Here is a 27,497-nt window from a genome sequence, read left to right on the forward strand (position 1 = left end):
TACCTCGGGTTAAGTGCTTAATTCGTTCCGGAGGTCCGTACTTAACCTGAAACTGTTCTTAACCTGAAGCACCACTTTAGCTAATGGGGCCTCCTGCTGCCGCCGCGCCGCCGGAGCAAGATTTCTGTTCTTATCCTGAAGCAAAGTTCTTAACCTGAAGCACTATTTCTGGGTTAGTGGAGTGTGTAACCTGAAGCATATGTAACCCGAAGTACCACTGTAATATTAATTCCCTTGTAATTATCCAGCATCTGGGGATACTGTTATATTGAAGTAGTGCTATTTTTCCATAAAAAGAAAGAAAAGGAAAAATGGTTGAAAGGAAGCAAATAATTAAAGCCAGTGCTTTTTTTCTGGGGGGATGCAGGGATACACATACCCCTAAACATTTTGTGAATCTAAGCTTGGCCTCATTGAGGGGCAGTATTTCAATATGGGTAGGATAATGAGAGTAGCCTTAAACATATTTTTTTAGAAAAAAAGCACTGATTAAAGCCCACCCACCCAAGAAACAGAGGGCTCATCCATGTTTGCCCTACTGCTTTTCTTCAGGAAAACTTGGGGGCACCATTAATTTAATTGGGTTTACCCTAAGTAAAACTTAACTGAATATGATCCATAGCCATTGGCTGTACTTAGAACATTCCTATATAAAAAAGTTATGAGCCACTTGTTTCTGTTTTGTAACATCTAGCCTCAGTTCTATGATGCTGTAGAACCAATGGATTTTGAAGGTTTCCTAACAATGCAGCTGAATAACTTGGATTTGGAACTCCTGCAAGAACTTGGTGACTTTCCTGAAGATGATTTGGAGGTAGTCTTTACTCCAAAGGAGCACAGGACCTTGCAGCCATCATTGCCAGAAGAAGGGTACGGAAACAGGGATTACTTTTTAAAGAAACTCCCAACAGGTTTGCAGCCCGCCAGAGAGATAGTACACTTTCCAAGCTAAAAAGCATCTCCCCTTAACCATCAGATGATGTGTAGAAGTGGGCTGTGAGTGGAATAGACTATTATTATTACCCTTGTTTGGGGCTTCACCCTGGTATTGAAAATATGTTCCAGAGAAACATCTAGAGAAGAAAGGCATGTATTAAATTCTGTGGGCACATTGATGTATTTTTCCATGTATAACACGCCACTGTGTATAATATGCCCCGTATTTTTGGGGACTCCAAATTGAGAAAATGGCCCAGAGTTGTTTAGCTGCCAGTCGCATGCCCTATTGCTGCAGCAACAGCCAATCAACACCAGCCCTTGACACAGCCACCAATAACACGCCAAATAGCCGCTGACAATCTCAGACTTGTGGCAGCTACCAATCCCACATCCTCCCTAAGCACTATCCATGTATAAGACAACCTCAAATTGTAAACAAAATTTTTAAAGAAAAAAACATCGTCTTATACACGAAAAAGTACGATAACTGCCACAATGAAACATTTTGTTCCTTCAAGGAAGGCTTCCTGTTCAGTGCCGTGTTTCCATAGAGAACCAGCATGGACTGAGTTAAGTGATAGATAGTGGAGGATGGTGGTTTTCAACCAGTGTGCCATGGCACCCTGAGGTGCTTTTAATGATGGTCAGGGGTGCTGCGGACAACACAGCCTCTGTCCTTCTTTCCTTCTCTCCCTCCTCGGATGCCCTCTCACATCTCGTCCCACAAAGCTGTTTATTGCAGCAGCCCTGGCTACAAGCTCCCCAGGCGAAAGGTGCCTCTGGGGCTGGTCAGCAGGTGCTGGGTGCCAGGAGCTGAGGCAGCCTCAGAGTAAGCAAGCAAGCAAACAAACAAACAGGGGAGGGAGCCCAGCCAGCCAGTCTGCCAGCCCTTGTTGGGAATAGACAGACTAGTGGGAGTCTGGGCAGGTGGGCAAGCACTGCATTGGCCTTTCTTGTGCTTGCTGTATGCAAGGCCTGCCTGGGAGCTGAGTGCCTGGTGCTGACGGGGAGCCTTTCCCGCACGCAGGCCCAGCACCAGCAGCACCCGCTGCTGCCACTGCCACCTCCCAAGGCGAGTAAGGTGCTGGCCTCACGTTCATCTTTGGCCAGTCTCGGTTGGGCCACTAAGGCTGGGGAGATCCCCTTGGCAGGCCCCTGTGGGGCAGTGTGAGGAGGCACCTCTCTCTGGAGCAGGGGAGGGGCCGGAGACCAGGGGTGGCAGCAGCAGTGAGAGGCTGCCAGCTCTGCAGGCAAAGGGGGACATAACTGGGCTCCTGGGCCCCACAGGGGTGCTGCAGAAAGAATGTAGTTGGTCAAGGGAGGCGTGAACTCAAAAAGGTTGAAAACCTCTGCTTTTGGGGATTCACCCCTCATCCAGCAAAGCTGCAGAGATTGCATTTTGAACTGGAATATCTGTGTAGGTGAAGGGAGAGATGCACTCATGTACTCAGATTTGAATGGATGTATAATTATCAGGATTTGGAGCGCGGGTGGCGCTGTGGGTAAAAGCCTCAGCGCCTAGGGCTTGCCGATCGAAAGGTCGGCGGTTCGAATTCCCGCGGCGGGGTGCGCTCCCGCTGCTCGGTCCCAGCGCCTGCCAACCTAGTAGTTCGAAAGCACCCCCGGGTGCAAGTAGATAAATAGGGACTGCTTACCAGCAGGAAGGTAAACGGCGTTTCCGTATGCGGCTCTGGCTCGCTGGCCACGTGACCCGGAAGTGTCTGCGGACAGCGCTGGCCCCCGGCCTCTTGAGTGAGATGGGCGCACAACCCCAGAGTCTGTCAAGACTGGCCCGTACGGGCAGGGGTACCTCTACCTTTACCTTTACCTTTATCACCCTTACAAAAAGCAATAAGAGGGAGATTGGTACCGATGCTGCACTCCGCCCCCCGCCCCCTTCATGAAGCTAACAGCAGTTCCCTCTCCCTGTCTCTGTTACGGTGGAACTTCAGTTTTCGAACTTAATCCATTCCGGAAGAACGTTCAAGTTCTGAAATGTTCAAAAACTGAAAACTCAACACAGAAGCCTCAAAACAATAGGGAAACTCAAAACGGAAGCTGCCTTGGAAGTTCAACTTGGAAGCATTTACTTCCGGGTTTACGGCGTTCGGGTTCCAAAACGTTTGTGAACAGAGACATTCAAAAACCGAGGTTCTACTGTAAAAGCTTGATGTTGTACCTCTCATTCTGCCCACCCCCCTTCAGAATTAGTAGCTATAAAAGAAATGATTTAGATTATTACACTGATCCCAGCCCAACTGCATTGGCTGCCAATTAGTTTCTGGGTCCAGTTCAAAGTGCTGGTTTTGAAATATAAACCCATGGCTCAGGGCTGCCTCTCTCCTAGTGAACCTACCCAGACCCTGCAATCATCATGTGAGGCCCTATTTTGTGTGCCTCCTCCACGAGAGGATTGGCTGGTGACAACACCAGAAAGGGCCTTTTCTGCAGTGGCTCCCCATTTGTGGAATACGCTTTCCAGGAAGGTTTGCCATGCGCCTCCATTACATACCTTTACGTGCCAGGTGAAAATGTTCCTCTTTAACCAGGCCTTTGGCTGACTGACATCAAATGTGTTGGGGGTTATTGTTTTGGGGTTTTTTATTATGTATTTTGTGTCTTTATCTTGTATTTTTATGCTGTGAACCTCCCTGAGATCTATGGCTGAAGGACAGTATCCAAATCTAAATAATTAAATTTTAAAAATAAGCACAGGATTAGACACCTTCTCCTAGAGTGCCACTGCCCTAATCTAAAAACATTGGCTTAGGGTTACTAATTAAATCTTCCAAAAAATTTATGTGGGGAGGAACCTAGTCACAGCTCACATATTAATGTATAGGCCCTCAACCTGGATGCGACACTTGAAGTGCCACAGTCAGCGCATAAAAAAATCCCTTCTGGATCAGACCAAAAGTCCATATTCTCTCACAGTGGCCCCCCAGAAGCCCAAGGGGAGTCCACAGGCACGACATGAGTGCAGTAGCACTCTCCCCACTTCTGAGTCCCAGCAACTGGTATCCAGAGGAATATTGCCTCTGAAAGCATTTTAAAATTGTTAATAGTCACTGAGAGGGTGGGTTTTCATCAGAACCCAGTGACGATCCCAGCCCCACTTCCCCACTAGTACACACACAGTGGCTGTTCGTCTTCAAAGGCATTATTCCACTGGAGGGAAAGGAAAGGTTCTCCCCTTCCTGCACAACATGGGTCAAACTCCATTGAAAGTCAGGACACAAACCTGATAGCGGTTAGGAATTTACAAGGCCCAACTAAGTCATGTCAGGGAATGTATTTAGCATCATGTCTGGCCCTCAGTCAAGGGCAACTTTCAGTGAGGGAGCCAGGCCCCCTCAAGGTTCTGTGGCGGCTGTGCATGCACGCTGTGGGGCATGCTCGCATCACATGCAGAAGATGGGTGGCGCCTGCAGGACATGTCAGCATGCCCTGCAGTGTGTGCACCCACTGCATGACCCCGCCCCCTCAGTTGTTGAGGCAAGGCAGTGCATGTGCCCTCAGTTTAGACCATTGAATGACTGGCTTATAAAACATGTAAAAAGTGAAGTATAAATACAAAGCTATCTGTGAAATAATATTGATCAAACATGTCTCTCAGTTAGCACAGGTTTGTTTTAAAAATTAGATATAAGTATATAAGATACAAGTATAAAAATTAGATATGTTTCATTAGTCGTAAGAAAGCAATATATATATATATATATATATATATATATATATATATATATATATATATGCAATAACACTAATTACCACAAGAGAACACAGCTGGGTATGTCCATTTTCTGTGATTTAAAACTGCTGTTAAAGCAAGAAGGAGTAACAGCACAATCTTGTGCATTTTCTTTTCAAAAGTAAAACTCACTTCTGAGTGGGCTTAATCCCAAGTAAGTGTGCATAGGATTGCAGTCTAAGTCTTTCTCTAATTCAGTGGGATTTGCATTTGAATAGACCTACATAGGATTTAGTTGCAATAACCCTATAAATAATTCCATGTCTGGCATGAGAAACTGTGCTAGTAGCTAAGTGCAGAGATAAAAGTGCAAACCACCTTTGATGCAAGTACATTTTTAAATACTTGACAGTGAAACTTCAGCGATAGCATCTCATATGCAACAATTTGCCCTTGTAAAAAGATTGGTCAGCAGACTCCAGTGTAGTTCAGCTATTCAAAAGCAGGTATGGCTGGACAGAGATAGAGATTGCAAAGATCACAGGTATCTTGCAGGGAGCCAGTCTATGGTATTCCTGCAGCTTTCCTATTAAATTGGAATTCTCTCACAATAACAACACCTTCCAGATCAGTACAGTGGTACCTCTGGTTACAAACTTAATTTGTTCTGGAGGTCCGTTCTTGACCTGAAACTGTTATTAACCTGAAGCACCACTTTAGCTAATGGGGCCTCCCGCTGCTGCTGCGCCACTGGAGCACGATTTCTGTTCTCATCCCGAGGTAAAGTTCTTAACCCGAGGTACTACTTCCGGGTTAGCGGAGTCTGTAACCCGAAGTGTTTGTAACCTGAGGTACCACTGTATTCTAAGCGGGCTATAAATCTTCTGAAATATTTGAATCTGAGAGTTTCCATACTTTATGACAAATCAAGCCTGGTACACTCAAGGGTGGTACTTCAGCAACGGAGGATACAGATGGAAGCTGGACTGTGATCCATTTCAGATACTGTAGGAACTATCACTGTTCACTATTGACTTAGGAAACCAATGAAAACATTTTGAAATGCACTTTGAGTGAGAATTTGATGCTGTGCTGACACCTTGTGGCCTTTTTCTGCTATTATATTGACACATGCAAGCATTTGCTGAGTTACCCATTACTGCAAACATCAGAAATGGGCAATTCAGCAAATTAAGTACTTAGCAGGTGCAGCGTTACCCCTGGCCAAATATAAGAGTGAACAGATAAAGATGTCTAACGCTGAGTCTCTTTATTGGTCTGTCTTGTTCCATTTAGTACTGCCTACCTTCCAGATGTTGCTGCATCTGTAGCTCCTGTCCTCCCTGACTACTGGCCATGTTGATTAGGGACTGCTGGAAGTTGGAGTGTGAGAGCACCTAGAGGGCACCAGGCTGGGGAAGGTTGCACGGCCTGATCATTTAAAACCTAAGGAGCCTGCAGAATCAGGCCAATGGTCCATCTAGTTCAGCAGTCAGCCAGATGCCTATAGGAAACCCACAAATAGGACATGAGCACAAGAGCCCCTTTCCCTCCCGTGGTTTCCAGCAACTGGGATTCCCAAGGAGACTGCCTCTGAACAGGGAGGCAGAGCATAGTCACCATGGCTAGTAGCCACTGATAGCAAAGACCTGAGTATCCCTTAGAAATTCCTCCTTCCAGGCTTCAGATAAAGGAATGTTTATCTCATTTGAGGGACGCAGGTGGTGCTGTGGTCTAAACCAGTGAGCCTCTTGGGCTTGCAGATTGTAAGGTCAACAGTTTGATTCCACGCAACCAGCTCCTGCCAACCCAGCAGTCTGAAAGCATCCCAACACAAGTAGATAAATAGGTACCACTGCGGCAGGAAGGTAAACAGTGTTTCCATGTGCTCTGGCTTCCTTCACAGTGTCCTGTGTGCCAGAAGTGGTTTAGTTATGCTGGTCACGTGACCCAGAAAATCTGTCTGCAGACAAACAGTGGCTCCCTGAGCCTGAAAGTGGAGATGAGCACCACATCCCATATTCGAATTCATCTAGACTTAACCGTCCAGGGGTCCTTTAGCTTTTTCACTTTTATCTCATTTGAGCCAGAATGCATTCTCCCTCCACTCCAATTTTTCCACTCCAAGAAGACCAATCATTTAGTCTCCTGCTGCTCCTCACTTCACTGGCTGGAGATTGCATGGATTATTTTTTGGAGTTTAAACAATATACTCCTTTAAAAAAATGATATTTTTGTTTGTGTGGTTTATTATTTGGCTTTGTATGGTTTGTTCCTTTTTAGCTATAATTCAGGGGTGGGGAACCCTTTTAAACCCAAGGACCACATCCTCTTCTGGACCATGTTTGAGTGGGGGCAGTTGCCGCTGGGGGATGGCGCCAGAACAATAAGAGTGCAAAGGAACCAATATAATTTTTACATTGGTAATGGTAGGCAATTTCTACACACACTCACACACTCCTCAGTATCTCCCTTGCAGACAAGCTAGGGGCATACTCAAAGTTTAAAAATGCATTTTGGCCAGGCCAAAACACTTGGGGAGTAAATTAGGGCTGTTGAGAGATGTGACTTGGGAAAAGTTCTGAAGGCTAGATAGAGAAATTTAGCAGGTTGTGTTGGGCCCCCGAGTCAGAAGTTCCCCATTCATATTCCTAAAAAATAAGTTGTGCATTGTAATTAGCTATGCATATTAATATTCTTGTACCCCCTCCAGGGATGAGTTGGATCCGCATGTCCGGGATTGTGTTCAGACCTATATTCGTGACTGGCTGATAGTGAATCGAAAGTAAGTGCCACATTTGCAGCAGAGTGTCAAAGCAATGATTTTAAATATTTTTTCTTCCCAGAGGAATATTAACATCTTTTGTTTTGACTAGTCCCTTAACTTGCCAAGATGTAGGATTAGTCTCTCACTAGATATTCTCACTGGCTCAATCTAGAAAGGCCTGGCAACTAGAAGGAGGAAGGACCATAGCTCAGTGATAGAGCATTTGCTTTGTAGGCAGAAGGTCCCAGGATCGATCCCCAGCATCTCCAGGCAGGGCTGGGGGAAAAACTCTTGCCTGAAACCCTGGAGAGCTGCTGCCAGTCAGGGTAGGTAGTGCTGAACAAAGATGAACCATTAGTCTGACTCAGTTGGCAGTTGCCAATTTGGTGTTTCGTCTTATAAGCCCAGTCACCTAATACGCTGGGCAGCTCCGCGCCGGGAGAAAGCTGCCCGGCGTGGAGTGGAGCCCGCCGCCCGCTGCTGCTTCTGCTGCAGCTTCGACAGCTTCCGAAGCAGCAGTGGGTGGGCTCCGCGCTGGGAGAAAGCCATAGCCGGCGTATAAGACAACCCCTGACTTTTTAACCTCTTTTCCGGGGTTTAAAAGTCGTCTTATACGCTGGAATCTACGGTATTTTGAAACATGAAAGCAGCAAAGCATTCAGTGCTTACAAAGGAAGTGTCTACATTTTCACCACATGAAAACAATTCTCAGACATTATAGCTTCATAATAAAAACTATCCAGCACTCTGGTCTTTAATGCTGTGTAGTTAAGACAGTTTCCCAATAAGGTCATGCCCAAGGAGAACAGGGAAGGCAAGGAAGGTGCTTTATAGCTTCATTTTTCATTCTCAGTCAACTGGCGAACAATTAAAATGCAATCTATTAAAAGACAACCACCAGTGCATATAATTCATTTACTCCCCAAAAATGTAATAAAAAGTGTCTCTATGATCAATAATTGCATGACCTCCAACATTTCTCTGATGAAAACAGGGACATCCCATTCCATAATGATAATTTTACTATTTATACCCCACACATCTTACTGCAGCCATTCTGGGCAGCTTTCAACATAATAAAAAATTAAACACTTTTAAAAAACCTATGCAGGATTGTCTTCAGATGACTTGGGGTTCAGATAACTCTATAACCTGCAAAATTTCTCCAATACAATGGGGACATCATAAGGAAAAGTGGGACATTCTAGGATCAAATCAGAAACCAGGATAGCTTCTCTAAATCAGGGATGTCCCTGGAAAATAGGGACACTTGGAGACACTGCAATTGTTTATTGTGGCGTATTTGTTATGCAAGACAACAAAGCATTTCAGTGTATTGTTGTTGCTTTGGAAAGAAAGAAACCTGAATTAATAAACATGGTGTTACTTAGTAGGCCTGGCTGCAAAAAAGTGTTTTCTCAATATCTCAAAATGAAAGCAGCTCTGCTCTGGTCATAGCTATGGGGACACCCATGGAGAGTCTTGGGTTTCAGTCTAGCAGTAAATTAAGCTGCTTGTAGCAGAATCTCAATAAAGGGCAGAATCTATGATGTTTAAGGGTGTGCGATGGGACCTAGAGCTACAGGCAGGTAGTTCTGGTGAACCTGCAGTGGAGGGTAAGGTCAGCTGCTGTGTTGTATCACTCCACATGCCACATCCTTCATGCCTCTGACTGTTCTGAGATGTCCTTGCCCAGAAGTTCATAGCAAATTACCTGCTTGGCAGTTACATAGTTTATTTGAGTGACTTTTGGAGCAGGGCATTCTTTTGATGAACAATATAAATATAAACATGTAATATCCTTTGTAATCTGCTTTAACTTGAACTTCATAATAAGGATATAGCATTTCAGTGTATTATGATAAATTTATATTCCATTTAAGCACATATTATGTTAATTCATTAGACTGGCACTATTGTATGGATGCCATGATATTTCAGCTGAACTTATTTATTTGATAGCAATTGTGCTTTCATCCTCCCTCCCCCCATTTTTATTGAAATCTAACTTACTATTTTTTATTATTTAAGAAACCAAGGAAGTAATGAGACATGCATCTTAACAAAAAGGGGATCCAGGAGCGATTTCCACAAGTCCCTTCAAAAGCAAACATTTGAATCTGAAGTTTTAGATGACAGTGATTCAAATTATCAGGTATTTTCCTTTGAGATAGCTTCTGGCCTGGGCTGAACAGGGAAGAGGGGTAGAACTTGGGGTTCAGATAACTCTATAACCTGCAAAATTTCTCCAATACAATGGGGACATCATAAGGAAAAGTGGGACATTCTAGGATCAAATCAGAAACCAGGATAGCTTCTCTAAATCAGGGATGTCCCTGGAGCAGCAGTATCATTTATTTATACCTCGCCCATCTGGCTGGGTTTCCCCAGCCACTCAGGGCGGTTCCCAACTAATTGCATTCTTGCCCGCTACATACTAAATATGTATTTGGTATATTAGGCACACTAGATATTTAATTCATCACTTGCTCATTGGTAAATCTAATGACTCTAAAGGGCAAAACACTTGAAACTTTTAGTATTGTTGCACGACACCCCAATCTCCAAGCAATGTGAGATTCCAGGGGTTCCAGGCACTTACGCAGGGATTGTGTTTCCTTTGGGGAATGAGGCACGGTGGAGACTGGAATCTTTGTGATATATGATTTATTTAAACCTATATATAACATGGGCCTACAATGTAGAGGTTCACAGCATCAACGCCCCAAAAGGGTCTTGTTTCTCTCATAGCTGCAGCCTTGGATTCAAACAGAAATCAAATATCCTTCTCTCTCCAGCTTGGTGCTTTTCTTCTAGGTCACATCACTGCCACAATTCTTTACTACTCTAAACTCTGACTTTATCTGTTGAAGGAGGAGGTCATCTCACACCAAACGCCTTAATAGCCCATCACCTCACCAGGAAATTAGCTTGACTTGATTAGATTTTAACACTTGCTGGATCCAGGGATTAGAGGGATCTGGCACCCCCCCCCAAAAAAACCCCCTCATAAACTGAGCTTTTTTTTAGCCACTGGAACTCAATTCTAGCACCTCTCAGTTGGGCACCATTGTCATTATAAGAGAAGGGAGGCATTAACGGTGAGTTCCGGCACCTCTTTTTCTAGAAAAATAGCACTGTTCATAGCAATATGAACCCAAAGCCAGTGGTGGAGCTTCATGCTCCGGCACCGGGGGGGAGGGGGGCGGAGAGCAGGCAGGGCGGGGCTGGCGCACGTCCCAGAGGCGTGGTGCGCTGACCGCAGGGGTGTGGTGTGCGTTCTGGGGGCGGGGGCACTTCCTGTGTGGGCGGGGCACCCAGCGCGTGCGGGGGGCACAGCCACAATGTAACCCCACCAGGATCGCGTTGGTGGGGGCGGTGTGCTCCCCCCACACTCCTCTTCCTCTGCCAGTGCCCAAAGCCCATCTTTATCCATGTGTGGCTACTGGCACTACAGATGGGGAGAGGGCATTTCACATGACAATGCTTTCATGTGACTGGCTCTCCATATGGTCCCAGTGATTTCCCCCCTGAAATATCAGTGCACCCTTCCCTTTTCCAGTAAAGGTTGCAGTTCATAAATATCACCAGAGCTTCTACCCTATCTTTCATTTGTTGAAAAAATAATAATAATGAAATAAAGAAAAAGGAGAAACCATGTCACCTTTTCTTTACCCTCTACCCTAAAGTTATTAGAATTCAATCACTTCTCTTGTGAGAACCCAAACTCCTGCCCATTTTTTGCAGGGGAGAAACAATCCTACAAAAACGAAGGGGGAGATATTTGGCTTGGCCTTAGTCTGTCAGTATCATCTGTTACTTGTTTTGGGGAATAGTTATTTCAAAGGTATTATCGCACTGAGTTGAAAAAGAATTATGGCAGAGAAATACTGAGTATCTTTCACATCTGTGAACTAAAGTGATTAATGATGTTGCCTCCTACTTCATGCCCTCTTGAGCAGACAGCTCCCAGGCATTTAAAAGTCCTCTGTGATGACTCCAGTCGAGCCACACTGACATCTGGGGACTTTGACCTGCGCAGCCTACAGCCAGATGCTCGTCTGGCAGACCTGTTGCAGCACATTAGTGCAGAAGACTTTCAAAGGCAAAATGAGGAGCAACGACAAGCCAACAGGCCTGCAGCACTGTTTGCACTGTATCCCAGTATAGATGAGGTGAGCCATAAACCTGCATTGCGCAGTTGCATGCTTAACAAGGAAATATCTCACAAAGAATTAAGATTCAAACAAGAGTTGTGTTCTTGCCTCAGTCTGTGCCCACAAAACATCTCACCATTGTGCTTTGCTTGCTGTCTCTGTGTTGACCACGTTATGTTAGTGCAGGCTTTGCCAACCTGGTCACGCCAGATGTTTTGGGCTACAACTTCCAGCATCCCCAGCCAGAGCACCAGCTTGGCAGAGGCTGTAGAAAGGCAACATGCTCTTAGGACGTGTCTCTGTTGGTGCAGTTATATTCCTCCTTAAGTTGAGTTGGAACAGTAGCATGACACAATGTGTAGTTCCATGTGATGTTTAAGAGGAACCAGCTCAGTTTGACAGCAGCTCTACATGCTCTTGTCAGTGGTGCACTTAGATAAGTTTAGACTCTGAATTTAATATGTTTTTTTTTGGGGGGGAGAGGTTCTTTCTATAGTAACATTCATTGCTTCACTTGCTTCAAAATGTGGTCATCCAGCCTTCTGTCATGCATTTGGGGACCCTCCTTCTGATGATGTCGAATAGAGCCTTGGGTATCTGCTCCAAAGAGTGCACCTCTTTGGAACAGATAGTACATCTTACCATGGCTGTATAGGGGAAATATGTGTCACACACAGATCCCACAGGCTAGAAGTGTGCCAAGTGTATCCAATAAAGAACCTCAACCTGTGGAAAACCAGAACCTCAGACAAAGCCTGAATTGTGGCTTTTTGCCATGATACTAAAACATTACCTCTGAGCTCTGATGGAGAGCTCAGATGATCGTGCAGCCAAATTCACTCCAACTTCAATGAGAGTTAATTAAAAGTTTCCATTCCACAATCAAATGAAAGCCTGTTATGGCCTTGTGGATCAGTCTTACTTTGCTTAGGTTTCATGTGCAGATATCTCATCCTTTCATTAGAACTAGAAGGGTTTGTGAGGTGGGTTGGCATTTCCAACTTCAGCTGAAGGAATACATTAAAGGGATTAGCATGTGGGTTATAAATTAAATTTAAAGTATTGATGCCTTATGAGGAACGGCTAAGGGAGCTGGGCATGTTTAGCCTGGAGAAGAGGAGGTTAAGGGGTGATATGATTTTGTTGTTGTTTAGTCATTTAGTCGTGTCCGACTCTTCGTGATATGATAGCCATGTTCAAATATATAAAAGGATGTCACATAGAGGAGGGAGAAAGGTTGTTTTCTGCTGCTCCAGAGAAGCGGACACAGAGCAATGGATCCAAACTACAAGAAAGAAGATTCTACCTAAACAGTAGGAAGAACTTCCTGACAGTAAGAGCTGTTCGACAGTGGAATTTGCTGCCAAGGAGTGTGGTGGACTCTCCTTCTTTGGAGGTCTTTAAGCAGAGGCTTGACAACCATATGTCAGGAGTGCTCTGATGGTGTTTCCTGCTTGGCAGGGGGTTGGACTCGATGGCCCTTGTGGTCTCTTCCAACTCTGTGATTCTATGATTCTATGACTTTGCTCCAACTTGTTCATGGCAGACTTGTTGGTTGAATTGCCTGAAGCATATGGTTTGGGAGATCTGTACAGTAGTACCTCAAGTTACATACGCTTCAGGTTACATATGCTTTAGGTTACAGACTCCACTAACCCAGAAATAGTACCTCGGGTTAAGAACTTTGCTTCAGGATGAGAACAGAAATCGTGCTCCGGCGGCACAGCGGCAGCAGGAGGCCCCATTAACTAAAGTGGTGCTTCAGGTTAAGAACAGTTTCAGGTTAAGAACAGACCTCCAGAACGAATTAAGTTCTTAACCCGAGGTACCACTGTATGTGAGTATCTTACTGAATGTTACCAAACTAAGTCATGCACAAAGTCAAGAGTGGGGAGCCTTTTCAGAGGGAGGACCTAATCTGTTATTGGAAACATTCCAAGGCCAGAGGCAAAATTAAAGCCTGAGGTTCCCCACCCCCTTCTCAGAGGAGATCCATTGAAATCAATGGACTTAAGTTACTTGCTTTCTTTGATTTCAGTGGATCTGCTGTGGATATGATTTAGTTGGATATCACCCTTGTTGTTTTGTGTGCAGCCTGGGTTACATCTGCTTTTGTTGGGACTGATAACACAGAAGCATCATAAATATTTGGATCCGAAAGAACTGTTCCGTAATGTGTTTGTTAATAGGAGGATGCTGTGGAAATACGACCGGTGCCTGAGTGCCCCAAGGAATATCTGGGCAATAGGATATTGGTGAAAGTACAGACCCTGAAGTAAGTATCTCTGTGACTTATGGTTCCACAGGGCATGTTTTCAGGTTTGGATATTGTTCTATCGTGTGACCTTCAGAGGTTGAGGTTACACCTGCACATGCAGTAGAATGAGGTGGGACACTTCTGAGATGGTAGAATGGACTCTGCAACTTCAACCTGCAGATGTGAGATCATATTGGTGGATTCTTCCCTTATTTACCTTTTTCTTTAGGCAAAAAGAAAATTAGCAGATCAGTGAGAGGACAGGGGTTGAACTTTTCTCTCTAACATGGTAGTCTTTTGCTTGTGTGAAATGTTTCTGATTCTCTCACACTCAGTACACCACCTACAGACAGCCTCCTGAAATATTTACCCATCTAGTATTTTGCAAGCCTTGTCTCTACTTCAGGATATTTTTAAAAAAACTTCTCATGTCTTAGTTTTACTGAAGTTTTTTTTGGCTTTGAAGGCCTGAAGGGGGAGAAACCCACCTACAGATCTGCTCTTTTCTGCTGGATTAAAAATAATAATACCATATTGGCCGGAATATAAGCCACACTTTTTTTTCTTCCAAATTCCGACCATGAAAAGTTGAAGTGCGGCTTAAATTCACGAACTTACAAAAATTGGCTTCGCTGCTGAAACAGACATACCATAAAACAGAATGAGTGTGAGTGCCTGTGGAATTTTGAGGGAGTGGCTTATATTTGGGCCCATACGGTAATATGAAAAAATTGCCAAAATGCAGTAATAATAGTGAACAATTAATAGTAACCCATATATTCCTCTTGATATTATCACTGACAATCATTTTGCTTATATCTGACAATGTCCTCTTCTTTTTAAAAATGGAACAAATTTAAGCTAACAGAGACCAAATGTAATCTCAAATGCTATTTTACTATGGCAGAAGTCAAAATGTAGTGGAGTGATCATCAAATGTGTATCTCAGATTTTATCATCATCTGTCAGGGACTGGACTTAAGGGGGGGGGAGAGATTGAGGAGACCGCCCCCCCCCGAAGCTTCCAAAGAAGAGGAAGGCAGTATTGATTTACAGCAGGGGTTTGAGGAAGATCACAACTCAGAGACAGGCAAAAAGAAGAGTTGGGAGGTGTTGGGAGAAGAGAAGGGGGAGCCAGAGCCAGAGCAGCCAGCTGACATTTTGTCACTGGAGAGTATAGCTGACCCCCCATCTCCTAGAACTCGGCGTTTGTTAAGAGTGCGAGAGCAAAGGATGCAGAGACACTTGGCCTCGGGCAGACACCATAAGGGGAGGTGCTGTTGCTAAGGAAGGGAGCAGGGAGGAACTCAGTTGGAGCAACGCCATCAATTTATTTGTCTCTCACTGTGATGATTAAATAAACTCATTAGTCAGGACTCTCTTTGATATTCCCTGCTTCTTGCTGCCACCAGGGGAGGGATAGAATTCCCCGAGCCTGACATCATCATCTACAGTTGGTCATAGGCAGAAACAGCCAGGTCTCTGTCCCCGAGGAGCTTACAATGTAAAAAGGACAGTGGAGAAAAACAGAAGGAAGGATGGAGGGAAACGGGTTGGAAGTGAAGAATATGCAAAGCACATACACTTAAAGTTTGGTTAGAGTAGGGAAGGAGGATTAAAGGGACAAGCCAGAACTTGAGTTAAATTAATGTTGCCAGTGCACAGATACTGCACATTAACCCTTGTGTTGTGTTTTGTTTACATGTGTCAAATGTGCGTAGTTATTAATCAGTACCCCATCTTTTCCTGTTTCAGATTTGAGATAGAAATTGAGCCATTATTCGCAAGCTTAGCCCTCTATGATATAAAAGAAAGGAAAAAGGTAAGAGTGCAGATGAACAAAACCAAGGGTAATGATAAAACAATGTAAACAAGGCATTAGTTAACAACATCACCCCCTCCCTCATTTCAAAATTGTTCACATATGAATTGTTGGGACTGTGCTTTGGGTGGCTACAGATGACTGTGGGAGATAGGAAGCCACATGGAAAGTTGAGGCAACGTTTACCAGAGCTCTGCAATCAGTTGAAGCAGTAAGGTAGCAGAGGCATGGGACGTGTCCAAATGTGATAGGTAGCCATAGATTTCCCCTTAGCTGCATGCATGCTGCAACAATATATTGACAAATGGTCATCACACGGTAAATATCCTTTGGATGTACCCTATCCTTAAGTTTGTGCAACTCAACATTTTCACAACTGACTGTAGTTTATGAATCATAATAATCAACCATAAAAAGCTGCTTGCCATGTTTTGCAAAATAATATCAGTTTGTATGAAATTAATTCAGCAGTTTCTAAAATATGCTTTGAGAAAACCACCACCTTATTTATCCACTGCAATTAATTAGACACAGTGATGGATGAGTGAGAACTAATTTTGGCAGACTTTTGAGATTCTGTCTCTGGGTTGTATCCAGAGCTAATTAAATTGAGAGCAGGCCTGTTGACGAGGCCTGTTGACGAGCGTAACTAATTTAGGGCAATTGATTTCAGTGGGTCTGGTCTGAGTAGAATTTACTTAGCTAAAAACCAATATTTGAATTTGTGTGGTTCTTTCATTTTAACCTCACCAAAATCCTGCAGAGGGACCTTTGGGATTAGAGAGAGTTCCTGAGTGTAAAAATTCACATTTCTCTGACTCCCCAGAGCCAAAATGTCCGCTGAAGCTGTGCAATCTCACCTCTAAAGCAACTGGCTCTGTTCCAGTGGTTATACAACACCCAAACCAGAATTCACACACAAATAATAATAATAATAATAATAATAATAATAATAATAATAATAATAATAATAATAATAACTTTTATTTGTATCCCATCCTCCCCGGCTGAGACTGGGCTCAGGGCGCCTAACATGAAATATATAAGAAGAGTTTGGATTTGATATCCCGCCTTTCACTCCCCTTCAGGAGTCTCAAAGTGGCTAACATTCTCCTTTCCCTTCCTCCCCCACAACAAGCTCTCTGTGAGGTGAGTGGGGTTGAGAGACTTCACCTGTGAGGTGAGTGGGGCTGAGAGACTTCAAAGAAGTGTGACTAGCCCAAGGTCACCCAGCAGCTGCATGTGGAGGAGCGGAGACGCGAACCCGGTTCCCCAGATTACGAGACTACCGCTCTTAACCACTACACCACGCTGGCATATATAACATTGGCATATATTAATATTGGCATATATAACATGGCATATATATAACATTGATATAAAATCAAACAATAATTAAATCACCTCTTAAAAACAAGTCAGGATCAAATTAAAATCTGAATTAGATGGCTTTCCGCGGGATTAGAGTTGGGAACAGTAAATGCTCATCAGTCCCAACTGTGTACACTGATCTTTTATGGGCCTGTGAGAATGCTGTGATTATTTACTTATGATAGGTTGTGCACCAGTTCCTGCAAAAGTTGTGAAATATCTTTTTGTTTTTACATTTTTTTTAAAGATCTCAGAAAATTTTCATTGTGACTTGAACTCTGAACAATTCAAAGGGTTCTTGCGATCACATGTACCATGTATTGACTCATCTAGTCAGGCAAGGTCTGCAGTATTTTCTGTAACATATCCATCTCCGGATATCTATCTAGTAGTGAAGGTAAGTCATATTTGTGGATTTTAAAATCATATTTTCTGACTCTAACTAGAACTGATGCAGAATAAGCAAACTTGTGTATATCAACTTTATGGAAAGATCGGACACGATAAAATTCTCTTGAGTCTACTGAGCATGACTGTAAAGGGGGGGGGAGGTTTGCCCTTCGCAATAAATCCCTCGGCTTGACGGTAGTGGTATTTACAGTCTTTATTGTACAAATATTTACAAAGTACAGAGCATCTCTTCATGCATCCGAATCATCGGCAACCAATCCTGGCAGTGGGGGCTTCCGGCTCCGCCTCCAGCAAAGCAGTCTGGGTAATCTCATATGTCTGCATTGTTCCCTACGCTTTAACCCCCTCCTGTCCTGGGCAGGACAGTGGTGTGCCTTCTCCCTCTGTGCCAGAGCTGGAGTGGTGCTGGGGCTCCCTAACATCAGGCAGCCCTGCCTCCACCTCCCCTTGCTCTCCCACACCTTCCAGTGCTTCCTCTTCTGCTGGCCCCTCTCGCTGCTCTTCATCCAACTCAGGAGCCATCTCAGCTGGCTCCGTGACAGTGACCTGGTTCCCACTAAGCCAAATGCAGACTTAGCAACACCATGTACACTTGCAGGCTCCTGGAGAGGAGCACATGGCCACTTGAGCTCCTGCTCAGTCTTATTTACTGCCATACCGTATGGAGCATCAGGGGCACATGGTTAAGCTTTTTCTTCACTAACCAGATGTTGTAACGCAGATCAAACCTGGTCAGGGAGTTGAGAGCTTAACTGCAAACCTTGGTTCAGATCACACACTAAACCAAACCTTGCTCTAGCTTAGTATAGTATAACAGTGAAAAGGATTGGGGAGACAATCTCCTTGGGTCCTTGCACATTCATGCGGCCTCTCTAAGCCATAGTTTGACTTACTGATTTATGTGGACCAGCCACCTTTCTAAAGCAGGGGCAGGCAGTTAGGGCCCATGATCCACATCTGGCCCATTAAGTATTTTCTCCAAAGATAATCTCCCCCCACCCCCAGAAAAATTTCATAGGGTGACAGTATATAGATAAGTTGATGCTGTCCATGGGCTTATCATGCTTCCAATTATTTTTATTGATTTTCCAAATTACAGCCCAATTTTTACAAATTATTAGCAAATTAATACAGTTTTAGTGATGTATGGAAGTGAGAGCTGGACCATTAAGAAGGCTGATCGCTGAAGAATTGATGCTTTTGAATTATGGTGCTGGAGGAGACTCTTGAGAGTCCCATGGACTGCAAGAAGATCAAACCTATCCATTCTGAAGGAAATCAGCCCTGAGTGCTCACTGGAAGGACAGATCGTGAAGTTGAGGCTCCATACTTTGGCCACCTCATGAGAAGAGAAGACTCCCTGGAAATGACCCTGATGTTGGGAAAGATGGAGGGCACAAGGAGAAGGGGACGACAGAGGACGAGATGGTTGGACAGTGTTCTCGAAGCTACAAACATGAGCCTGACCAAACTGCGGGAGGCAGTGGAAGACAGGAGTGCCTGGCGTGCTCTGGTCCATGGGGTCACGAAGAGTCGGACACGACTAAACGACTAAACAACAACAACAGTTTTATTTAAGTGACTTTCCTCTTGCCATTGTCAATGCATCCTTAGTTTTTGATGTTGCTGCAATGAATATTTTAAATGATTTCCAATTGCAATCCATTATCCAAAATTATCACTTAATCATCAGCTGTATTCTTGGCAATTTCCATTCATGTTGAAACATTATTTAAGGGCTTCCAGTTCCAGTCTGCCTTAATGGAGGCAGCCCCCACGACAGCAGGAGAATGTCGGCAAACGAAAAACAAGGATGATAGAGGGTAAATCATTCTTGCAAATTCCCCCCAGGGATGGGGGTAAAGGGCTTCACTTGCAGTCCATCTTGGCACCTGGCTCTCGCTCCAGCATGGATTGCGGGGGCCAGGGAGGCTATGAGTTCAAAAGCACTTTGCCTGGTGAAAACCCTCCTACGCTGCCATTAGAAAGCAGAGGTTCTCCGTTAAATTGGATTTTTAATTGGCTTTAAAGTACCGGCACGTGCTGCAAAAGGGTTGCAACAACATATTGCAGATCATATCGGCTGCATGGATCAAAGGTTTGAATTGAGATAAGATTTTCTTTGGCGTGAGAGTCAGTTGGGGAGAGGGAAGCCTATGGCTTGTTTATTCTAAGTTTCTTTTATATATTTATGATTCTTCAACCCTGTCCAGAATACAAGATATTTACAAGTGAGGCAGGGACGTAGGCGTAATATTGATATTAACAAGCAAAAATGGAAACTGTTTGTGATCAGAAATGAAGAAAGGAGGGGGAGGGGAATCTCAAGTATGATGTGTTGGAAAGACAGAGTAATTCCCCTCACCTCTGTTTAAAAAAACAGACAAGGAAAAAGAGACTGAGATTTGTGTGTTCTACTGACAGAATGTAATATAAGATAAAGTTTAACAGAGCCATAAATCTCTTGCTGGAGGGAAAATAATTTGGGGGACTGTGATAAGAGCGCTGCAGAGATTCTGGGAGTTGGAAAGGAGTATTAAATCTTCAGCGTGTTCAAAAACTGCCCACCTTTTTCTAGGCTGAGGGGGAAATGGCGAAGATCTGCAACGTGTTTTATTAGTGAGACAGAATGGTTTCTAGCAGACTGTCACCTGTTCTGAAGCAAGGGATGGAGAGATAAGACCCCTGAGAAACTTGGAGATTCAGTTCTGCCAGTAGCCGTGATGGGAGAAAACAACAGCTGGGAAGTAAAAGAGGCAGTGCCATATATGGAAAGAAGGAATCTCCATGAATAGAACAGTTTTCACACACAGGGCAAAAGAAAGATAATAGTTTGAGTTCCTCACTTGAAGCTTTATAAATTTATATATTTTAATATCATGAATGGAAATCATTAATAATGGAGCTGTTCTGGAGTTAGAATGGTGTCCAGCACACTTTCCTGTGCCTCTCTGAGTCTTCAGACTTCTTCCTGGCTCCAAGCAGAGTATCGCAGCAGTGGTGTGTGCCTTGTGTAGGTGCAATAAATCATAGTCTGTACGCAAGCTTCTTGCTAATCTAAGAAGGCTTTAATCATGTATAGAAAAACACAATAAATCAGCCGGGTTCTCTCTGGCTCATCAGCGAAAAGTGAAAGTAACTCACACACAAAGAAAGATTCCCGTATGTGAAAGAAACCATGCCTCAGTATGCAGAGACGTCACACAAAACTATTTAACCCTGTAAGTTCTGATTCTCCTCATGGCTAATGGATTATTATTATTACTGAAATGTAACTGTTATTAATTAAGATTATAGAACACAGTGATATAAGATCGGAAATGCACCCAAACCGTCGTGCAGAGAGCCACTTTAACTAAAATGTATTAATTGGAAGTAGATTGGCATTTTGAGAATTGTATAATTTGGGAATTGTTATAATTTGGCTACTATTGGAGGTATATTGGAGAATTAATTTTTTAAAATTACAAAAAAAGAGAAACACCGATTTAAAGCATTTACATACTTTTGTAAAGCTTCAAGTGATAATATAATACTGCTTTCATTTCATTCTGTGTATGACAATTCTAGTATATAATTTTCTTTTCTTTTTTTAAATAATATTTTATTAAGTTTTAACAATAAAGAAATTATAAAACAACAAATAAAAAACACAAGAAAAATACAAAAACACAAAAATACAAAGATACAAAGTACAAAAATACAAACATTTAACATAAAAAGGAAAAAAACAAAAAACCAAAAATCCCTCTTTTTAAATTTCTCATCTTTGATTAACTTATTTTCCTGACTTCCTCACGCCTCCCTTTTTTGTATCCCATTTAGAAATTGGTTCAGCAAATTCATATCCTGTTAGTTTATCCTTAATTATTTTTCCTCACATATTATAACTTCAAATTTTCATCTATTATCAATCCAATCTTACATTTTACCATGTTGCTAGAACCCCTTCATTTCATTTCAATGTCATCAACATTCAGAAATTTTACAATGTTTCTGTAAATAAATTTTAAATTTCCTCCAATCTTCTTCCACCAACTCTTCTCCCTGGTCTCGGATTCTGCCAGTCATTTCCGCCATTTCCATGTAGTCCATTACTTGCATCTGCCATTCTTCCAGAGTGGGTAGGTCTTGTGTCTTCCAATGCTTTGCGATGAGTATTCTTGCTGCTGCTGTAGCGTACATAAAGAAAGTTCTATCCTTTTTTGGCACCAATTGGCCAACTATGCCCAGGAGAAAGGCCTCTGGTTTCTTCAGAAAAGTGTATTTAAATACCTTTTTCATTTCATTATAGATCATCTCCCAGAAAGCCTTAATCCTTGGGCACTTCCACCAAAGGTGAAAGAATGTACCTTCAGTTTCTTTACATTTCCAGCATTTATTATCGGGCAAATGGTAGATTTTTGCAAGCTTGACTGGAGTCATGTACCACCTGTACATCATTTTCATAATATTCTCTCTTAAGGCATTAGATGCCGTAAATTTCGTACCTGTGGTCCACAACTTTTCCCAGTCAGCGAACAAAATGTTATGTCCGATATCTTGCGCCCATTTTATCATAGCAGATTTTACCGTTTCATCCTCAGTATTCCATTTCAACAACAAGTTATACATTCTTGATAGTATCTTAGCTTTGGGTTCTAACAATTCTGTTTCTAGTTTTGACTTTTCCACCTGGAAGCCAATCTTTTTGTCCAAATTATAAGCCTCTCTTATTTGAAAGTAATGAAGCCAGTCTCGCACCTTATCTTTAAGTTTCTCATAACTCTGCAATTTCAATTTATCCCCCTCCTGTTCCAAGATTTCCCAATATTTTGGCCAATTGGCCTCCATGTTAAGTTTTTTCAAAGCCTTCGCTTCCATAGGTGATAGCCACCTTGGGGTTTTATTTTCAAGTAAGTCTTTATATTTTATATAGACATTAAACAGTGCTTTTCTGACAATATGGTTTTTAAATGCCTTATGTGCTTTAACCTTACCATACCACAAATATGCATGCCACCCGAACACATTATCAAAACCTTCTAGATCCAAAATGTCTGTATTCTCAAGAAGCAGCCATTCTTTCAGCCAGCAAAATGCTGCTGATTCATAATACAGTTTAAAGTCTGGCAGGGCAAATCCACCTCTATCTTTTACATCAGTAAGTATCTTAAATTTTATTCTAGGCTTCTTGCCCTGCCAGACAAATCTAGAGATATCTCTTTGCCACTTCTTGAAACAGTCCATCTTGTCTATAATTTGCAATGATTGAAATAAAAACAGCATTCTTGGCAGTACATTCATCTTAATAACAGCAATTCGGCCCAGCAAGGAAAGCTTCAAATTTGACCATATTTCAAAGTCTTTTTTGACTTCTGACCAACATTTCTCATAATTATCTTTAAACAAATTCACATTCTTAGCGGTCATATTCACCCCCAGGTATTTTACTTTCTTTACTAATGTTAAATCTGTCTCCTTCTGAAACCTCTCTCTCTCAATCGGTGTTAAGTTTTTCTCCAAAACCTTGGTTTTTGACTTATTCAGTTTAAAACCTGCCACCTGACCAAATTCCTGGATTAATTCCAAAGCCCTTTTCGTACTAGGCTCTGGCTTCTGTAATGTCAAAACTAAGTCATCTGCAAAAGCTTTAAGTTTGTACTGTTTAGCTCCGACCTGAATACCTTGGATCAGATGGTCCCTTCTAATCATATTTAACAGGACCTCCAGGACCGAAATAAACAACAGAGGGGAAATTGGGCAGCCTTGTCGTGTCCCTTTCTCCATCTTAAATTCTTCTGTCACCACATTATTGACTATCAATTTAGCCTTTTGTTCTGAATAAATTGCACCTATACCATTTTCAAAACCTTGACCAACTCCCATCCCCTGAAGATTTTTCTTCATAAAGCTCCAAGAAATGTTGTCAAAGGCTTTCTCCGTGTCTACAAATATCAAAACTGCTTTTGTATTGATATTCACCTGTAACTTTTCTAAAATGTTAATTATATTCCTCGTATTGTCAGATAGATGTCTACCTGGGAGAAAGCCAGCTTGGTCCTTGTGTATCTCTTCTGCTAGTACTTTTTTCAGTCTTTTAGCCAAAATGTCTGCAAAAATTTTGTAATCCACATTAAGCAGGGATATGGGGCAGTAGTTCTTAAGTAGTGTCTTTTCAGACTCAGTTTTCGGTATAAGTGTAATGTAAGCTTCCTTCCACGACTCTGGCGCTTTTTCCCCCTCCAAAATTTCATTACAAACCTCCTTTAGTGGTTGAATCAAGTAATCTTTCAAAGATCTATAGTATTTGGAGGTTAAACCGTCCGGCCCTGGAGATTTACCTAATTGCATATTCTGAATGGCACCTTCCACCTCTTGTTCAGATATTTTGTAATTCAACAATAACTTGTTTTCTTGAGAGATTTTTTGTAATCCATTGGTTTTCAAAAATTGGTCTATTTCAGTCTCTTTCTGTGGCCCTTGTGTATATAATTGTTTGAAATATCTGTGGAAGCAATTTCTAATTTCCTGTGGATTCTGTATGTTCTTTCCATCTACTTCGAGGTTTGTTACAGTGTTTAACTTTTGTCTTTTCTTCAACTGCCACGCTAACAACTTCCCACATTTATTAGCCGATTCAAAAGTCTTTTGTCTCATCTGTTTAATTTTCGATTCTATGTCCTGATTTATCACTTTCATATATTGTACTTGATATAACTTTATTTCTCTCAGAATCTCCTGCGACTTTGGTTTCACTCTAAGTTTCTTCTCTCCTTCTCTTATTTTCTCCAAAATCTTTTCTTTTTTCTCATTTTGGGTTCTCTTTTTCATTGCATTCTGTTGAATCAAAAATCCTCTCATTACGGCTTTGCTTGCGTCCCAGATTACTCTTTTTTCAACGGTGGTTTTCAAATTTATCTCAAAATAGTCTTTAATTATTTTTTGGGCCTTTTTGGTGATTTCTGGATCTCTAAACAAGGTGTCATTCATCTTCCATCTGAAGGAACCAGTCGGTGTTAGTTTCATTTCCATTCTCACAGGATTATGATCGGAGCAAGTTTTTGGACAGATTTCCACTTTTCGAATCTTAGGAGCCATTCCTCTGATCTAGTATATAATTTTCATTGACCTTATCCTCTGCCATTTATATCAATCATCACCATTTCCAAAGATGATGGGCGGCATTCCTTTCTGGGCACCTGCAGTGCTGTTGTGGTTGTTATTCAGTGCATAGCTGGTTTCTCAAGCCCCTCCACTCCCCAGCTCAGCACTTCCTCCTTTTTTTTTTTTTTTTGGTTAAATAATTTTTATTAATTTTCACCAGTTTTGCACTTCCATCCCACAATACTCCATGTACATCTTTTTCAACGTCTGAATATCTCTCCATTTTCTTCTGCTTTGAATCTCATCAGCACAGGAAGGGAAGGTATTTCTCTCAGTACTGACCAAGGTTGTAATTAGTAACTATAGCTTATGTTCCAAATTTTACTATGTTGACATATACCGTATTTTTCGCTCTATAACACGCACCCGACCATAACACGCACGTAGTTTTTAGAGGAGGAAAATCCATAGGCACGCCACCCGTAGGCATTCCCTCCATAACACACACAGACATTTCCCCTTACTTTCTAGGAGGAAAAAAGTGAGTGTTATGGTGCAAAAAATACGGTACTAGCAATGTACATTATTAAATTTCATTTTCTTTTCGGTGTTTTGAAATCTCTTTTTTCTTTTCTTTTCTTTCTTTTTTGGTAGATTGAAAAAGTCCTTCAACAAGGCGAAATTGGAGATTGTGCAGAACCCTACCTGGTTCTAAAAGAAAGTGAAGTTGGGAAGGTACATATGATTTTTTAAAAGATTTTTACATGAAATGCACACCTGCTTCCCTGATACATCTGTCAAAGATGGCTTGCGAAAGCTTAAACCAGAAATATTATTAAAGCGCTCCTATTCCAGTCTAAATTCAGTGTCTCAGGACTGTTGTTGTTTTTATCTATGTATAATAACGGGGGGGGGGGTGTTCCTGCTCTCCCTGCTTACACTCTCCACCTGCCATTCCCCCACATTTTGGCTTAGTCCTTTTTATCTGTTTTTCTACTGATGATTTTGGTTTTTTTATAAACCAATTTGAGGTTTGAGTCCAATCAAAACAGTATATAAATCTTGTGAAATAAATAGATTAATAAATAAAATAAAGTAATGAATTAGCAAACTTTTCTCCTTCTCAATCCCATTTCTGAAGCTATTTCTCTCTTCTATTCTGCCGCTTCGCTTTTCACTCCACCCCTGTTCTAACTACCTTAATTTATGGCATCCATAGAGGAATTAACAGAGGTTGCTAGTGTGTGTTACAAACTAATTTTCACAGTGTTTGGATCCATGTCTTATTTTAGCTAATCCCCTTTTCTGCTTTCTTTCAGACTAAAGAAAAAATTGAGAAATTAAAAGTGCATGCTGAGTCCTTTTGCCAACGTTTGGGAAAGTATCGTATGCCTTTTGCTTGGGTTCCAATAAATTTAGCAAATTTCTTCAGTGTTTCAACACTTGAAAGAGATATAGCAGAGTTAGAAGTTTTAAATGGTAAGTTTAAATGTTGTATGTATGTGTACATAAGAATTAATATTGAAACAGGAAGTTTTAAAAATATAATGTCAATGAAGTGGCTTTGCTTCAGCCTCTAGATTATAATGTAATTTGTGTCCTGTATTTGTAAAGCACATTTTGGAAGATCCGTGAAGTTGGCAGTTTACAAGTATATGAAGGAGAAAAAAGTATGGCAAAAAATAACAGGTTACTCTCCAAAGGCAATGCATCCCTCCACAGGAAAATAAAAGTTCCAGGCTTCAATTGGAGCTTAAAAGTGCGCTAGATAAGCACAGTCACCCTTTACAGCAGCATTGCTAAGATTATTTTATTAACACTTGTTGTGAGAGTTGGATGGGAAGCCATTGACTCTGTTCAGACCCAAAGGAATAGTACTAAACTTCTCAGTGAGATGTAATTCAGCAATTTCATGCTGCTGCCTTCACTGATGTGTTAGTTTATAGCGATGAGAGGAACAAGCCCTTATGGGAAGGCTTTCTTCCCCTGTGGCAATCCATAGTTTGACCTTTAGGGGAATTATAATCTCTAACAGGGGAATTATAATCTCACAGCCTCTGGTTATATTTCCTGCAAGGCTGTTATAGAAATGAATAAAGTATGGAGGTGTCAGGCCTGGTCGTTGTCCTTTTCAGATCACCACACAAACGCTTCTTGTTCTTTTATAACTTTTTATTGCGTATTAACAAAACAATCTTATAAACGGTTCTTAACTATTATTCCTCAGAGTCACTTCTTTCAGATACCTTCAGAGGTCTTCTTCTCCGTGACCAGCCACTCTCAAAATGGCGAAGGCGCCCTTCCCTTCGCTTTCCTGCTCTTTTTCCTAACCTCCTCACTAGAGCTGGCTTATATCTTCCCTCCTCCGAATCTGAGATGGGACTTAATCCTTTCCTTTCCTGTGAACAGCCATTCCCTCCCTGTTGTTCCTCTTGCTCTCTTCTATTAGATTCACTGCTCTCCTTCCCCCCTTGGGGAATGCTTTCTCCCTCTGAGAAACTGGAAACTTCTAACTCTTCCCTGACATCACCCCCTCCCCTAAGCCCTCCTTCCTCCTCCTCCTCACTCTCCTCTGTTTCTGAAGGACCAAACCCTATGAACTCCTCTTCCTCACTATCTGTCTTTTCAAAAATTTCTTGAAGATGCCAGTTATGGGGTTTTGGCTTGTGGGGATATTTTCTATGAAATTCTCTCTGCAATTCCGGAATGTTTATTTTTTCTGTTGGTTCCCATGAGTTCTCATCTAACCCTTTCCATGCAACCAAATACTGTAATTTCCTCCTACTTATTCTCGAGTCTAATATCTCTTCCACTTTGGTCTCCTCTTCCCCATCATGGTGGGTAAAGGAGGTGGTTCCCTTGAAATTTGATACTTATGTGCTGGTACAAACACTGAGAATAAAGATCTATGAAATACAGGGTGTATTTTCATATTTTCAGGTAAATGAAGCTTGAAAGCGACTGGGTTAATTTAAGCCTTTACTTGGAAAGGTCCC

The 27,497-nt window shown here is 42.2% G+C and overlaps 1 protein-coding gene across 4 annotated transcripts in view; it reads left to right on the plus strand.

The window, feature by feature from the left end:
- Nucleotides 1–27,497, plus strand: part of DOCK8 (dedicator of cytokinesis 8) — a 144,824-nt gene that overhangs the window by 15,515 nt on the left and 101,812 nt on the right. For 3 of the 4 annotated variants that reach the window (XM_053408025.1, XM_053408024.1, XM_053408026.1), the window contains exons 3-11: nucleotides 695–870; nucleotides 7,344–7,415; nucleotides 9,429–9,552; nucleotides 11,360–11,572; nucleotides 13,744–13,829; nucleotides 15,567–15,633; nucleotides 17,252–17,401; nucleotides 25,156–25,236; nucleotides 25,821–25,980. In XM_053408025.1, the coding sequence (XP_053264000.1) occupies nucleotides 695–870; nucleotides 7,344–7,415; nucleotides 9,429–9,552; nucleotides 11,360–11,572; nucleotides 13,744–13,829; nucleotides 15,567–15,633; nucleotides 17,252–17,401; nucleotides 25,156–25,236; nucleotides 25,821–25,980 (1,129 nt within the window). Of the gene's footprint in view, nucleotides 1–694; nucleotides 871–7,343; nucleotides 7,416–9,428; nucleotides 9,553–11,359; nucleotides 11,573–13,743; nucleotides 13,830–15,566; nucleotides 15,634–17,251; nucleotides 17,402–19,312; nucleotides 19,514–25,155; nucleotides 25,237–25,820; nucleotides 25,981–27,497 lie in introns of those variants that run through there. The other variant, XM_053408028.1, reaches the window with a different exon arrangement.

The sequence above is a fragment of the Podarcis raffonei genome, chromosome 11, assembly GCF_027172205.1.
Source record: "Podarcis raffonei isolate rPodRaf1 chromosome 11, rPodRaf1.pri, whole genome shotgun sequence".
NCBI lineage: Eukaryota > Metazoa > Chordata > Lepidosauria > Squamata > Lacertidae > Podarcis > Podarcis raffonei.